At 57.2% G+C, this 16,748-nt stretch overlaps 1 protein-coding gene across 2 annotated transcripts in view; it reads left to right on the forward strand.

The window, feature by feature from the left end:
* The window catches only part of LOC100091808 (STAM binding protein), a 32,688-nt gene extending 17,596 nt beyond the window's left edge, over positions 1-15,092 (forward strand). For both annotated transcript variants that reach the window (XM_029066856.2, XM_029066855.2), the window contains 6 exons: positions 2,598-2,952; positions 4,012-4,136; positions 6,216-6,353; positions 7,094-7,206; positions 12,950-13,049; positions 13,751-15,092. In XM_029066856.2, coding sequence (XP_028922689.1) covers positions 2,598-2,952; positions 4,012-4,136; positions 6,216-6,353; positions 7,094-7,206; positions 12,950-13,049; positions 13,751-13,807 — 888 coding nt within the window. In that variant the 3' untranslated portion in view covers positions 13,808-15,092. The remainder of the gene's footprint in view (positions 1-2,597; positions 2,953-4,011; positions 4,137-6,215; positions 6,354-7,093; positions 7,207-12,949; positions 13,050-13,750) is intronic.
* The last annotated feature ends 1,656 nt before the right edge of the window (positions 15,093-16,748 follow it).

Genomic DNA, 16,748 nt, shown 5'->3' on the forward strand with positions numbered 1-16,748 from the left:
TTTCAGACTTTTAACTCCTCCTCACACTCCCTCCCCACCCCATCCCCGCCCCCACCGTCTCTTTCCCCAGATGACTCGGCTAGATACTCTGATTAAAATGGAAACGGTTATGCTTGGGCTCCCTAAAATCTCTCTCCGCCGCTCCTCTACGGCTCCCTCCTCCTCCGGCCCCGTCTTTGACTCTCCCGTCCTTCCCAGCAGGGTCTCAAAAGGCGCTCTCCCTCCTCTTCTTCCTCCTCCTCTCAGATTCTACGGCCCCCCCGCCTCTGCTTCTGACCCCATCCCTTCTCACCTCATCGTAGAATTGGCCCTTGCCTCCCTCCCTTCCTCCCCGTCAGCCATCTTCAACCGCTCAATTTCCAGTGGCTCCTTCCCCACTGTTTTCAAGCATACTTATGTCTCCCCTATCCTAAAAAACCCCCTCCCTTGGCCCCGTGACTCCCTCCGATTTTCGCCCCGTCTCCTCTCCGTGGAGGGAGTAGGTTGTCTGTGCCTACTCCCTCCGTGTGTCTCCTCCAACTCTATCCTTAATCCCCTGAAATGTGGCTTCTGCCCCCTTCACTCCACGGAAACGGCCCCCTTTTGAGGTCACCGATGACCTCCTCCTTGCCAGATCCGGCGGCCACTACTCCATCCTCATCCTCCTCGGCCCCTCGGCTGCCTTCGACACTGTGGACCACCCCCACCTCTGGGAAACATTATCTGACCTCAGCTTCACTGACACTGTCCTCTCCCGGTTCTCCTCCCCTGTCTCTGGCCGCTCATTCTCAGTCTCTTCCATGGGCTCCTCCTCCACCTCCCACCCCCTGACTGTGGGGGTCCTTCAAAGTTCAGTTCCGGGACCCCTTCTGTTCTCCGTCTACACCCACTCCCTCGGAGAACTCATTCGCTCCCACGGCTTCAGGTGGATGATTCCCAGATCTCCCTCTCCAGCCCCGATCTCTCTCCTCCTCTGCAGTCTCGTGTTTCCTCCCGCCTTGAGGACATCTCTGTTCGGATGTCCCGCCGACACCTCCGACGACACACGTCCAAAACAGAACTCTTCGTCTTCCCACCCAAACCCTGTCATCTCCCCATCTTTCGTGTCGCTGTAGGCAGCACCGCCGCCATCCTCCCTGTCTCACGGGCCCGTTACCTTGACATTTTCCTTGATTCATCTCGCTCATTCAACCCACACGTTCAATATGTCATGAAATCCTGTCAGTTCTACCTACACGGCATCTCGAGAAAAGCACCCTTTCCTCTTCATCCAGACTGCTTCCTCGCTGATCCGACCGCTCACGGTACCCGCCGCCTCGATGACTGTGTCAGCCTCCTCGCTGACCTCCCTGCCTCCTGTCTCCCCCCTCTCTAGTCCTTACTTCTTTCTGCTGCCTGGATCGCATTCCTGAAGAATTATTCAGTCCACACCTCCCCGCTCTTCACGAACTTCCAGTGGTTGCCCATCCACCTCCGTGTCAAACAGAAACTCCCTACCGTTGGCTCTAAAGCCCCCCATCCCCTTGCCCTCTCTCACCTCACCGCTCTCCTGCAACAACCCAGCCCGCACACTCCTCTCCTCCAACTTCAACCTACTCACCGTCCCTCGTCCTCCTCCGTCTCACCACCAGGCCCTGCCCTCATTCTTCCTCAGCCCTGGAACTCCCACCCCTTCCTTTCTGACAGTCCACTACTCTTCCCCACCTTCGAAACCCTCCAGTAATCAAATCTCTTCCCAGGGGCTTTCCCAGACTAAGCCCTCGATTCCCCTTACAGTGCTCTGCACACAGTTAGTGCTCGGTAAATACGAGTGAATGAATCCCCTCCCCTCTGCATCGACGATGAGCTTGACTGTGCTTCCCTTAAGCACTTTGATGCCCCAGCGCCTTTATAATAATTGTAGTATTGGGAAAGTACTTCCTGTGTGCCAAGCATTGTACTAAGTCCTGGGGCATAGACAAGATAATCAGATCCCACTTGGGGCTCCCTGTCAAAATAGGGGGAAGAACAGGCATTCGATCCCCATTGTACGTATGGGGAAACCGAGACACAGACAAGCGAAGTGACTCGCCCGAGTTCACACGGCTGACAGATGGGAGGAGAACCCAGGTCCTCTGACTCCTGGCCTGGGCCTGGCCTCTCTCCTCCAAGCCACACTGCATATCCTTACGTAAATAGTCTTATGCTGTCCTATTTCTCCTCTCCCTAATCTCTTTTATTGCAATCTCCCCTGTAGATTGTAATAAACTCCTTGTGGGCAGGCATTCTGTCTACCAACTCTGACGTCCTGTCATTTTCCAAGCTCCACCCACACTAAGTGCTCAGGAAATACCATCGAAGGATATCGTGAGCTCGTGCCCGGGTTTGAGGGGGGCTTCTCCGAGTGGGCTTCCCCGAGTGGGCTCCCCCGAGCTGACCGTGCGCTCGTCCTCCAGACCGTAAGCTCGTCGCGGACGGGGACCGCGTCGCCCAAATCTGTTAGGTGATCCTCTCCCAAGCACCTAGGCCGGGGCCGTGCACACGGTAAGCGGACTCCCTCCGGCCGGCTCCTCCCCGGGCTCGACTCCGGGGCGGGAGAGCGGGAGCCGGAGTCTGACGGGCGTGTCGTCACCGTGCAGGAGAGAGAGGCTTTGGTGCTGGCACGGAGCCTGGCGGCCCAGCGGCAGCTGGAAGAGGAGCGGGAGAGGGTGGCAAGGCAGCGGCAGCAGCAGGCCGAACAGGACCAGTTCCGCGCCTTCGAGGAGCTGATCCGCCGCCAGGAGCTGGAGAGGGAGCGTCTGCGCGTCGAGCAGGAGTTCGGCGGCCCGCACCCCGGCCCGCCCGAGGGGCCCCTGGTGCCCGGGGTAGAGGAGCCCGCTCCCGGCCCGCTCCGCGCGGGCCAGGTCCCCGGCCCCGGCGCCGGCCCCCAGCCCGGCCAGCCCCCCGCCGTGGACAGGTCTCTGAAACCCGGCGGGCCCAGCAGCTCGGAGACCAGTGAGTTGGCCCGCCGGCCCGGGGCGTCTCGTTCCGTTTCCGCGAACGGTCTTCCAGCCCTTCCCCGGGGGGGAATCGGGGCCGGGGTCGGTCCGGGACCGCCCGACCGGACACCGTCCAAGGGGGAGCGACGGCGGGACGAGACCGAGACCCGCCAAGGTCACCCTGCAGGCCCGGGGCAAAGCTGAGACCTGTCAGTCAGTAGTATTTATTGAGCACTTACCTTGTGCAGAGCAATGGACTAAGCGCCGGAGAGAGAACAATAGACACGTTCCCTGCCCACAATGAGCTAACAGTCTAGAGTGGGGGAGACAGTCTTTAATAGAAATAAATCAGAATGGACATAAGTGGTGTGGGGCTGGGAGAGGGGATGAATAAAGAGAGCGACGCAGACGGGAGTGGGAGAAGAGGAAAGGGGGGCTTAGTCAGGGAAGGCCTCTTGGAGGAGATGGGCCTTCAATCAGGCTTTGAAGTGGTTGGGGGGAGAGTCATCGTCGGATATGAGGAGGGAGGGCGAGGCAGGCCAGAGGCGGGGTGTGGGCGAGGGGGCGGTGGCGAGAAGGACGAGATGGAGGGACGGTGAGAAGGTTGGCATTAGAGGAGCGAAGCGTGCGGGCCGGGTCTGCGAGTCGGAGAGCAGCGAGGTGAAGTAAGAAGAGGCGAGGGATACGTCTCCGGTCCCCGGGTGTCGTGCGGTTTCCGCCAGGCCACGCCACCTCCCTCTCCCTCAGCAGGGGGCGGGAGGGGCAGAGCAGCAGCAATATCCCGCCGGCACCGCCCGCGCTCCGTTCCCGTGAGGGCACCGTGCGGAGAGGCTCACCCGGCTCACCCCCGGGCCCCGCCCGCTCCCAGTCCCCGGGACGGGGCGGCCCGGCCTCTCGGGGTCGGGACCCCCGGAGCCGGGGCGTCCGTGGGTGGAAGGGGGGAGAGAGCGGGCTCCGCTCCGGCTCGGGCGGGGAGGGAGACTCGGGCCGCCCAGCCGGGGCTGAGCGGAAGGGAGATTTCCCGCCGGGGGAGCGAGCGCCAGCGGCCTCCATCTTGTCCCGTTCTCCCCCTCAGGTCCTCTGGTGGACGGGCTGCGCCAAGTGGTGGTGCCCGGGACCCTCTGCCCGCAGTTCCTCCAGTTGGCCGACGCCAACACCGCCCGCGGAGTGGAGACCTGTGGAATCCTCTGCGGGAAGCTGGTAAAGGGCCCGCCGTCCCCCTCTCCCCACCGGCCCCCGGGCAGTCCTATTTATGGAGCGCTTAGTGTGGGCGGAGCACTGGACTAAAGCACAGGGGAGGGCACAAGAGAACAATACAATAATAAAGGTATTTGTTAAGCGCTTCCTATGTGCCAAGCACTGTTCTAAGCACTAGATAACGATATATACATATATACCATATACGTATATACAAGATATATAAAATATAACAATACGGGGATGAAGACTGTGAGCCCCACGTGGGCCGACCTGAATACCTTGTACCTACCCCAGCGCTTAGAGCAGTGCTTGGCACATAGGAAGCGCTTAACAAATACCACAGATATTATTATTACTGCCCCATCACCACCGCTCTGTGGGGAGTCTCCCAGCGACCAGTCAGGCAGTAGCATTTACGAGCGTGACTCAGAATACAGAGCACTGAGCCGGGCGCCGGGGAGAAGACGGTTACAGCTAGGCACGATCCAAACGCTTAGTACAGTGCTCTGCACGTAATATGCACTCGGTAGATAGCATTGATTGACTCCTGCTCTCCAGGAGCTTACAGCCTGCAGCGTGCTGAGCCCCGTCCTAAACACTTGGGAGAGTACAGAGCTAGTTGTGGGATCTTTCTGGATTGAGTGCTGAAGAGTCAGCAGACATAATCCCTGCCTTCAAAGAATTGAGGGTCTCCTCAGTGCTGAGCATTGTGCCAGGCACTCCGGACGGTGCAGTAGAGTTAGCAGATTCAATCCCTGCCCTCCTGGAGCTGACAGTCAGCTGTGTGCAGACCAGTGTATTGAGCACTTGGGAGAGGACGATAAAATTAGTGTTGAGAAGCTGCCCGTCCTAGCGGAAAGAGCCCAGGCCTGGGCGTCAGAGGATTTAGGTTCTAATCCCAGGTCCGCTATTGTCTGCTGTGTGACCCTGGGCAAGTCGTCGTATTTATATTTTATTTTATAAAATATATGTATATATTTTATAAATATTTTCATTTTATTTTTTATATATATTTATTTTATATTTTATTTAGTCATTGTATTTATATGTCATTGTATAGAGAAGCAGCGTGGCTCAGTGGAAAGAGCACGGGGATGAGTTCGAATGCCAGCTCTGCCACTTGTCAGCTGTGTGACTGTGGGCAAGTCACTTCACTTCTCTGTGACCTCATCTGTCAAATGGGGATGAAGACTGTGAGCCCCACGTGGGACAACCTGATTCCCCTGTGTCTACCCCAGTGCTTAGAACAGTGCTCTGCACATAGTAAGCGCTTAACAAATGCCAACATTAACAAATACCAACATTATTTCTATGTGCTTCAGTTCCCTCAGCTGCAAAACGGAGATTCAGACCGAGTCTCCCTCATTCTTTGACCGTGATCCCCAAGTGGGACCCGGTGGGGGTTTATTTTATCTACCCGAGTGCTTAGTGCAGTGGTCGGCACTTTAGTGTTAAACAAATACCAGAATTATTATTAGTTAGTAGACATGATCCCTGCCCTCCAGTCAGTCAGCGGTATTTATTGAGCGCTTGCTGGGTGCAGAGCAGTGTAGTAAGCTCTTGGGAGAGTCCAGTGCTTAGGACAGTGCTTGGCACATAGTAAGCACTTAAATACCATTGTTGTTATTATTACAGTAGAACAGTAGACAGATACATTCCCTGCCCACAACGAGCTTATAGTCTCAAGGCCGTTAAGGAGGGGCCCAAGGAGATGATCCTACCCTTGGGTCCTACTACTAATAATAAAAAAATAATCGTTATGGTACCTGTTAAGTACTTACTGCGTGCCAGGCACTGTGCTAAGCATTGGGATGGATCCAAGCAAACCGGGTTGGACACAGTCCCTATCCCACATGGGGTTCACAGTCTCAATCCCCATTTTCCAGGTGAGGGAACTGAGGTCTGAGCCGGGATTAGAACCCATGACCTCTTGACTCCCAGACGCAGGCTGTAGCCACTGGAGCCGGGGAGAGGGCCCCCGGGGGCAGGGGGACGTCTCGGGGGAAGCGGTCGGGTGCGGGAGGGGGGCGGTCCGGGAGGTTGACGGCGGCGGGCCCGCCCCTACCCCTCTCCCCGCAGATGAGAAACGAGTTCACGGTGACCCACGTCATCATCCCCAAGCAGAGCGCCGGGCCCGATTACTGCAACACGGAGAACGAGGAAGAGCTCTTCCTCCTCCAGGACCAGCAGGGCCTCGTCACCCTCGGCTGGATCCACGTAAGCTCCGCCGCGGGGCCCCTCCCTTCCTCCCTTCCTCCCTCCACGCTCCCCTCCACTCCCTCCCCGAAGAGCCCGTCGGCAGAAGGTTGGTCTTTAGGTCCTTGGGAAACAGGACGGCCCAGTGGATAGGGCACGGGCCTGGGAGTCGGAAGGACCTGGGTTCTTGTCTGCTGACTGCTCTGCGCCTCAGTTCCCTCATCTGTAAACCGGGGTTAAGACTGGGAGCCCCATGGGGGACAGAGACCGTGTCCGACCCCATTAGCCGGTATCCGCCCCGGCGCTTAGTACGGTGCTTGGCACCTAGAAAGTGCTTAACAACAAAAAGTCCCCAAGACTGCACCATGAAGCCTTTCGGAAGACACGTTAAGGGTTGTTCAATCAGTGAGCGCTTATTGGGCGCTTACTGGGTGTAGAGAACCGTACTAACCTCTTGGGAGGGCACAGTGGTTATAACACGGTTCTAACGGTTCAAAGCATTGCAACGACATAAAGCGTTTCCTGCCCGCAAGGAGCTTACGGGCTAGCAGGGGAGACGGACGGTGGAGTAAATTACGGAATAAATTTCGTCAGGGCTGTGGGCCGAGGGCGGGGTGAACAGCAAGGGCTTTAGAGGGACAGATGCGTGTGCGAGGGCGACCCCGGAGGGCGGTGGAGCGGCCCCGACCCCTGGGGTTCTCGGGGAGCCCCCCAGGGTGCCGTTTCCCAGCGGGGTCTGACGGTTCCCCCGTCTTCCCCAGACTCACCCCACGCAGACGGCCTTCCTGTCCAGCGTGGACCTGCACACGCATTGCTCCTACCAGATGATGCTGCCCGAGTCCATCGCCATCGTCTGCTCCCCCAAGTTCAGCGAGTGAGTCCTTCCTGCCTCTCTTCCTCCTGCCTCTCTTCCCGCCTCCCTTTGCGGATCGAGCCCGGGACCTCGTCTTCTGTGGGACCTGGGGCGAGTCACTTCACTTCTCTGTGCCTCAGTCACCTCATCTGGAAAATGGGGCTGAAGAGCGTGAGGCCCATGTGGGATGGGGACCGTGTCCAACCTCATTAACTTGTATCTACCCCAGTGCCCCGAGCTGTGGTAGACACATAGTAAGCGTTTAACATTATCATTATTAATTGGGCACTTACTGTGTGCAGGGCACTGTACTGAGCATTTGGGAGAGTCCAATAGAAAAATGAACAGACACATCCCCCCCCCCCCCACAACGAGCTTACGGTCTAGAGGGGAGGGGGAATCTGGACCGGGCCAGGGCATCACCGGACCTGGGTTCATTCATTCATTCATTCAGTTGTATTTATTGAGCGCTTTCTGTGTGCAGAGGACCGTACTAACTGCTTGGAAAGTACAGTTCAGCAACAAATAGAGATAATTTCTGCCCACACCGGGCTTATAGTCTAGAAGCAGGGAGACGGCATCAAACAAGTAAACAGGCATCAATAGCATCAGTATCAATAAATAGAATTATAGCTATATACACATCATTAATATAAATGAAAAGAATTATAAATATGTACAAATATACATAAATCCTGTGCCGGGGGCTGGGGGAAAGGTTTAGAGCAAAGGGAGCGAGTTGGGGCGATGGGAAGGGGGAGCTGAGGAAAAGGGGGGCTTAGTCTGGGAAGGCCTCTTGGAAGAGGTGAGCATTCAGTAGGACTTTGAGGGGCGGAAGAGTCCTTGTTCGGCGGATTTGAGGGAGGACGTGGGCTAGAGGCGGACAGTGGGACAGGCGAGAACGAGGCCCAGTGAAAAAACGGCACCAGAGGAGCGGAGTATGCGGGCTGGGATGGAGAAGGAGCGAAGGGAGGTGAGGTAAGAACGAACAAGGAGGTGGAGAACTTTGAAGCCAAGAGTGAGGAGTTTTTGCTTCTAATCCTGGCTCCGCCACTTGCCCGCTGTGGGACCTTGGGCAAGTCTTTGGGCCTCAGTTTCCTCATCTGTAAAATGGGGAGTCAATACCTGTTGTCCCTCTACTATAGTAAGCGCAGGGGTAGATACAAGGCTATCATATCAGACACAGTTCCCGTCTCACTCAGGGCTCACAATCTAAGTGCTTTTATCCGAGCCCGTCATCTTGTAAATACCACAGTGCTGGGCACATAGTAGGGGCTTAACACGCCACAATCTTTAGTATCAGCATTATTATTCATTCAGTGCATCCATTAAGCGCTTACTGTGTGCAGAGCACTGTATTATTATTACCACCATCCTCGGCTCTCCCTCCATGTGACTTAGAGGAAACTTCTCGGGGAATATAAGGACAAATGAAAATTTATAAAATGGGGACTCACTGCCTGTTCTTTTTCCCCTTAGACCGTGAGTCCCGGCTGGGAAGGGACTGTGTCTGACCTGATGATCTTGTGTCTTCCCCGGTGCTTACTACAGTGTTGAAACTAATAATAATAATAATAATAATGGTATTTGTTAAGCGCTTACTCTGTTCCAAGTCCTGTTCTAAGCTCTGGGCTAGATACAAGGTAATCAGGTTGGACACAGTGCCTGTCCCACATGGGGCTCACAGTCTTAATTCCCACTTTGCAGATGAGGTTACCGAGGCACAGAGAAGTAAAGTGACACCCCCAAGGTCACACAGCAGGCAAGCATTGGAGCCGGGCGCATAGCAAACGCTTAACACTATCCACAATCATTGTGGTTATCAATCGGTCGTATTCACTGAGCCCTGACCATGTGCAGAGCACTGCATTAAGTGTTTGGGAGAGTACAATACAACAGAATCAGCAGACACCCTCCCTGCCCCTTACGAGCGACAGGCATCAATATGAATAAATGAGTAATTTATAATATAGCCAGTGTCCAGAGGTCGCAGATTGAGGTGCAAAGTCTCCTTATTTTGTTTTCTGTCCCCCCCTTCTAGACTGTGATCCCGTCGTTGGGTAGGGCTTGTCTCTCTCTCTCTTGCCGAATTGTACTTTCCAAGCGCTTAGAACAGTGCTCTGCACACCGTAAGCACTGAATAAATATGATTCGATTGAGTGAAAGGGCGAAGACGGCGCAGAAGAGAAAGCGAGCCAGGGGAAAGAGGGTTTAATCGGAGAAGGCCTCTTGGAGGAGATTCATTCATTCATTCATTCATTCAATAGTATTTATTGAGCGCTTACTATGTGCAGAGCACTGTACTGAGCGCTTGGAATGAACAAGTCGGCAACAGATAGAGACAGTCCCTGCCGTTTGACGGGCTTACGGTCTAATCGGGGGAGACGGACAGACGAGAACGATGGCAATAAATAGAGTCAAGGGGAAGAACATCTCGTAAAAGTCATGCTTTGAGGGCAGAGAGCGTGGTGGTCTGGCGGACGTAGGGGGGGACGGAGTTCCAGGCAAAGGGGAGGATGTGGGAAAGGGGTCGGTGGCGAGAGAGATGCGACGGGGGCACCATGAGGAAGTTGTTATTTGTGCTTAGAGATCTGGGAGTCAGGAGTCTGAAGTCTTGCTCCTGGCTCTCCTCCTAAATGATAGACAAAGTAGGAGCGGAAGAAAATGCGGCTTTCAGTCGGGCGTATTTATTGAACACTTACCGTTCATTCAGTAGTATTTATTGAGTGGTTACTATGTGCAGAGCACTGTACTAAGCTCTTGGAATGTACAGTTCAGCAACAGATAGAGACCAACCCTGCCTAATGACGGGCTCACAGTCTAATCGGGGGAGACAGACGGACAAAAACAAGACAACATAATCACGATAAATAGAATCAAGGGCATGGACACCTCATTAACCAAATAAATAGGGTAATAAAAATATATACAAATGAACACAGTGCTGAGGGGAGGGAGAGGAGCAGAGGGAAAGGGGGCTCAGCCGAGGGGAGGGGAAGGGGGAAGAGCAGAGCATCGTACTTAGCGCTTGGGAGAGTACGACACAACAGGTACATTCCCTGCCAATGACGAGCTGAGAGTCTAGAAGGGGAGAAGGACACTAACAGAAATAAAGCTGTGACGGATATGGACGTGCTTCCCTCTCCAGTGCCTCCGGGCATCTTCCTTCTCGGGGCCTGTTCTAAACGAAATCGGTATTTAGGTGGGAAATACGGGTATGTGGCAGCCACCTCCAGCAGAGTCTTTGTTGACCCCAAAGCCGCTTACATTCATGCTTTGGGAAAGCGGCGTGGCCTAGTGGAAAGAGCCCGGGCCTGGGAGTCAGACGACCTGAATTCTGATCCCGGCTCCACCCCTTCTCTTCTGTGGGACCTCGGGCAAGTTCATCCGTTCGATCGTATCTATGGAGCGCTTACTGTGGGCAGAGCGCTGTACTAAGCTCTTGGGGAAGTATAATACAACCAAACAGTGACATTCCCTGCCCACTACCAGCTCACAGTCTAGAGTGGGGGAGACAGACATCGATACAGGTAAATAAAATTACAGATTCGTACATAAGTGCTGGGAGAGGGGAAGAGCAAAGGGATAAATAAAGTTACAACTATGGACTTAAGCGCTTTGGGGCTAGGAGGGTGGAAGAAAAAAAATGGGTATTTGTTAAGCGCTTACTATGTCCCAAGCACTGTTCTAAGCGCCGGGTAGATACAAGGTCATCAGGTGTCCCACATGGGGCTCATAGTTTCGATCCCCATTTTCCAGATGAGGTCACTGAGGCGCAGAGAAGTGAAGTGACTTGCCCCAAATCACACAGCCGATAAGTGGCAGAGTTGGAATTAGAACCCACGACCTCTGACTCCCAAGCCCGGGCTCTTTCCACTGAGCCACGCTGCTTCTAAAGGGAGCAAGTCAGGGCGACGCAGAAGGGAGCGGAAGGTGAGGAAAGATGAGATGAGGCAAGTCACTTCCCTTCCCTGGGCCTCAGTCTCCTCATCTGTGAAATGGAGTTGGAGATTGTGAGCCCCACATGGGACAGGGACCGTGTCCAACCTGATTAAATTGTGTCTACCCCAGTGCTTAGAACAGTGCCTGGTACCCGGTAAGTGCTTAGTAAATACCGTAACAGCATCAACAGATACCACTATAAAAAAACAATTATGGAGTTGATGCCAGCATGCCCCCTCAGAAAGCCAAAATATAGGAATGTACGGGAAACTAAACTGGAAAATCCACACTGGAGATCAAACCGCACGTGGAACTGGTGAGTTCTGGTTTTCTCCCCGTCCTGCCCGTCAGGTGGGCTCATCTTAGGCAATGAGAAGCAGTGTGGCTCGATGGTTAGAGCCTGGGCCTGGGCGTCAGAAAGACCTGGGTTCTAATCCCAGCTCTGCCTCTTGTCTGCTGGGTGACCTCGGGCAAGTCAGTTGACTTCTGTGCCTCAGTTACCACATCTGTCAATTGGGGATTAAGACTGTGAGCCCCATGTGGGACCGAGGCTGGGTCCAACCCGATTAGCGTATATCTACGTCAGTGCTTAGTATGGGGCCCGGCCCATAGTAAGCGCTTGACGGATGCCATTTTGAATTAAAAAACGCCCTCAGAGGGAGTGTCAGAGGCCGGCCTCAGTTGCCCTACCCAAAATGCCACTGGGCTGCCCCACCTTCCGTGAAGATGGGACGTGGGGTGCATCCTCCTGACCATTTTTCATTCCTTTTGCCCCCCTCAACTGTCCACCCGAAAAATCTTCCTTGGAACGTGTTCATTTCGGGAGGTCAAAGAGAAACGGCTCTGACGACCGGGCGGCAGCCAAGGGCCCCGAGCGTGACGCCACCTCGTCACAGGGCCTGCCGTGGCCTCTCCTGGGCCGGGTTTCCGCGGCCCTGCCTCCCAGCTCCTTCTGCTCAGAGAGGCTCCGGAGCCTTATCTGAGGGACTTGGGGAGGGAGGGAGGAAGGGATTTGGAGCGATCCAAGTAGGTTTAATAATGATAGCTGTGGTATTCGTTAAGCACTTACTATGTGCCAGACACTGTACTGAGCACTGGGGTGGGTACAGGGAGTGTCTCCGTTTATTGTTGTACTTTCTTACGCGCTTAGTACAATAAGTAAAGTAAGCGCTCAATAAACACGATTGAATGAAGATAAGCAGATCTTCACAGGTCCCTGTCCGCCATGGGGCTCCCAGTCTTCATCCCCATTTTACAGTTGGGGTGATTGAGGTACAGAGAAGTGAAGTGACTTGTCCAAGGTCACGCAGCAGACCAGTGGCCTTGGGGCCTTGTCTCCCCCACTGGTGAGGTCGAGGCCCGGGACACGAACGAGCTAACGAGCGTGTTTTAATGGAGAGAGCCGGGGCTTGGGAGTCCGAGATCGTGAGTTCGAATCCCAGATCTGCCACTTGTCAGCTGTGTGACTTTGGGCAGGTCACTTCACTTCTCTGGGCCTCATGACCTCATCTGTAAAATGGGAGCTAAGACTGTGAGCCCCACGTGGGATAACCTTGTATCTACCCCAGCTCTTAGAACAGCGTTTGGCACATAGTGAGCCTTCAACGAATACCATCATTATAAGGGTGCCGTGGGAGGCCGGAGCCCGCTGCCTGGTGGGGGTGGGATGGTGTGGCGGGGGTGGCCACCTGGTCCACCAGACCTTATGGGCAGGGAATGTGTCTGTTTATTGTCGTCCCGTCCTCTCCCAGATGTATAATCCAGTGATCCGCATCCAGCAAGCGCTCAGTAAATAGGATTGACCGCCTGACTTCTGTTTCAGAACCGGCTTCTTTCAGCTGACAAACCACGGGCTGGACGAGATCTCTTCCTGCCGAGAGAAAGGCTTCCATCCCCACAGCAAAGACCCGCCGCTGTTCTGCGTGAGTCCCGGCCCGGGCCGGCGGAATCCCCCTCCCGCCGGCCTCTCGGACCCCCTGTCGGGGCCGGGGAGGGTCAGCCGGGGAGCTGCCCGGCACGGGCTGTTGGAGAAACGGAGCCCCGCCACGGAGAGGGGCTCGGCCGTCCCCCTGGGGCCGTTTGCTCTCCACGTCCCTCTCCCGGCCGGGAAGGGCTTCCCGTCCCGTCGTCGGGACCGAGGTACCCCCCACCCCCCGGTCCCCAGGTCGGGTCGGCCAGGGAGAGAAGGGAGCCTCCGCCGAGCCCCGCCTGGGTCCGGCCGCTCGGGGGGAAGGGGAGGCCCCGCTCTCCGGCCCCGGGGCGGGAGGAGCGAAGGCGGAGAAGTAGCGAGTCGCGTGGCGGACCGTGGGTCCCCACTGGCCTCAGGCTTTCGTCTCTCTCCTTAATAATAATAACGTTGATGTTGGTTAAGCGCTTACTATGTGCCAAGCACTGTTCTCAGCGCTGGAGGAGATAACAAGGTCATCAGGTTGTCCCACGTGGGGCTCACAGTCTTCATCCCCCTTTTCCAGATGAGGGAACCGAGGCCCAGAGAAGTGAAGTGACTTGCCCGAGGTCACGTAGCCGACAAGCGGCGGAGTGGGGATTAGAACCCAAGGCCTCTGACTCCCCGGCCCGGGCCCTTTCCGCTGAGCCACGCTGCTTCTCTCCCTCGCGCGTACAGAGCTGCGGCCACGTGACGGTGGCGGACCGGCCGGTGACCGTCGCGGACCTCCGGTGAGGCGGGGCCCGGAGCCGGCAGCGCAGCGCCCACGGACGGCCTCGCCCCGGGGGGATCCCCCATCCCCGAAGGAGAGCCCCGCGCCCCACCCGGAAGCCGACACCCCCTTCGCGGCCCAGCTGGCCGCCGCCGTCCTCCCCTCCCTCGGCTCCCTAGGCGGACAGGGCGTTCCGGACCGCGGCGGGCTGGCCTCTGGCCCCGTGACCCCCGAGGGCACCAGAATGGGCTCGGCCCATCGGGCTCGGCCCAGCGGCCACAGCCGGATAGATGGAGGGCGTCCACGGGGCTGGGGCATCTCTGCCTCGTCGCCCCTGCTCTCCCGAGAGGCCCCCGGGGCCGGGGGAGACCGGCGGAGGGGGTCCCTCCTTCCTTTCCCGCAGGTCGGGGTCGGCTGGGTGTACGCGTGTTTCTGGGAGCACGCGTACGCGTCCGTGGGTGCCTGTGTGGAGCTGGCCTGCACAGCGAGGATTCGACGAGGGCACACCTCGCTGGCATCCTGGAAGCGCATCCAGATGGATCGCCGGGGGATTTTTGCAAAGGGTTCGAGGCCGGGTCGGGGAAGGGAGGCCGGGGATTGGCCCGAAAGGGCAGGAGGATCCCCTCCCCACATTGGACAGGTGGCGGGAAGGGTTTTGGAAAACTCCATCCCCGAAAGGAGTCCAGTGGGCACCGAGGGGAGCGGACGGGGGGGGGGGGGCCGGGGGCCGACCTCTCAGAGGGCCTTGGGGGCCTCCCTTGGCCTCCAGGCAGGGTGGACTGGCCCTTCTAGCCCTCCCAACCCCCCTCTGCCGTGCCGATGACCACGGGCCCTCGTCGCCGCTGTCCCAGAGGCCCCCTAGGCGGGGGACCCGCTTCCTGCCGTAGGTTCCCCTCCCTCCGTCCCCCCACGGTCCCCTTTCTCCTCAGGCCCCGAGCGCGAGCGGGCTCTTTGAGGTTGGGTCCCTGAGGAGAGGCAGCCAGACGGCAGCAGCCTTGATTTTGAATGCCAAAGCGGGCGGTCCGGGTCTCTCCGCCCTCCCTCCCTGCGCCCCGACCCTGCCCGGTCTCCTCCCGGCCCGTCGGTACCACCTCCGTCTCGGGCCGGAGGACGGAGCGACGTCCCAGCCGGCAAACCCCCCGACGCCCCCGGCCGGGTCCGTCCGCCGGGCCGGAGGAGGGCGGGGGGCCCGGGGTGGGCCAGGCCCGGAATCCCAGGGGCCCGGCGGGAAGTGGGGCCGTGGTGGCGGTTGCCGGGTGGGCCCCAGTCCTGTGACTGACATAAAGTTACACTTCATTTTCGAATGTCCCGGCTGCCGTCTTCCTTTCCCCGCGCGGTTTAAAAGCCATCCACGGTCCAGGACAAAACCGTGACCCGGTGGACAGAGGCTGGACTCGGGGGAGGACCTGGGTCTTGCTCCTAATCCCACTTAATTTGTTCTCTGTTAAGTGCTTACTGTGTGCCAAGCACTGTCCTAATCGGTGGGGGAGATACAGGGTTCTCGGTTTGGACACGGTCCCCGTCCCACACGAAGCTCCCAGTCTAAGTAGGAGGGAGTGGGGATTTAATCCCCGTTTTACCGATGAGGCCCAGAGAAGTGAAGCGACTTGCCCAGGGTCACGCAGCAGATAAGCGGCGGAGCTGGGATGAGAACCCAGGTCCTCTGACTCGCAGGCCCGGGCTCTTCCCACCTGGCCTCGATGCTTCTCGGCCGTGAGACCTCGGGCAAGTCGCTTCACTTCTCTGGGCCTCAGTGACTTCATCTGTAAAATGGAGGTTAAGACCGTGACCTCACGTGGGGCAGGGACTGCGTCCAAACCGGCGATCTCGGGTCTACCCCGACGCTTCGTAAGGTGCCCGGCACAGAGTAAGCGCTTCACAGATCCCGTAAAAAAGGAGGAGCCAGCGATGGCCCGGCCACGAGGCGGAAAGAAGTCCGAGGAGACGGGCGGACCCGGAGCCGGGGCTTTCATCGTTGCCCCGGTCCACGGCTCCTTGGCGGGATTATCTTCTTTAGGAGGGTTTGGGATCTGGGGGGACCCCAGCGATCACGCGCCTGCCTGCCGGGCGTTGAATCCCAGGACCTCGGGGAAAGACACCGAGGCAGGGAAGGAGGCGGGCCGGACCCTCGGCGGCTCCGCACGAGGTCGGAGGAGAGAGGTGGGAGCCGTGAACCCGAGGGAACGTGACATCAGGAAGGAGCTCCCCACATGCTGTCACTGCGCACTGTCCCTGCTCGCTAAGCACTGTTGACTGACAGTAAATCACACAACCCACGAGCACGCAGTACAGCGTCTTGCTCACGGTAAAAGCTCAATAAATAGGATCGAATGAATGGGGAAGCGGACCCGGGAAAGTAAGAGATGCCCCAGAGGGCCAGTTTGGGGAGAAGCTTGGAAAGAGTGGGTTGGGGGCTCCAGAAAGGGTGGTCAGTCAATCTAGTGGTATTTATTGGGCGCTTACTCCACCTAAGCGTTTGGGAGATGACAACAGATTTAACAGGCACGTTCCCTGCCCTCAGTGAGCGAATGATGGGTGGTCAAGCGTGAGGGGCAGGTAATAGTAATACCCGTGGTATTTGCTCAGCGCTTACTATGTGCCAGGCACTGTGCTATGTGCCGGGCTGGTTACCAGCAAATGGGGTTGGACACGGCCCCTCTCCCACTTGGGGCTCACGGTCTCAATCCCCAAGAGTGGGATTAGAACCCACGACCTCCTGACTCCCAGGTCTGGGCCCTGGTGGTTTTGGGGGGCAGAGCAGAGGAGGTGTAAGAGAAGAGAGCCGAGAGGCTAGTGAGTAGCAGCCGGAGGGGAACCTGGATCCTGATCAGCCCGATTTTTTTTGGGTCCCTTGGCAAAGCCTTTGGAAAGTTTCGAGGAGGTGAGCACCGCTCTGTTTGGGGCTTGGGAATAGTCGAGCAGTGCAGCTGTGGGGGGGAGAGGCCGGAGGTGGGGAGGCCAGGG

The sequence above is a fragment of the Ornithorhynchus anatinus genome, chromosome 5, assembly GCF_004115215.2.
Source record: "Ornithorhynchus anatinus isolate Pmale09 chromosome 5, mOrnAna1.pri.v4, whole genome shotgun sequence".
NCBI lineage: Eukaryota > Metazoa > Chordata > Mammalia > Monotremata > Ornithorhynchidae > Ornithorhynchus > Ornithorhynchus anatinus.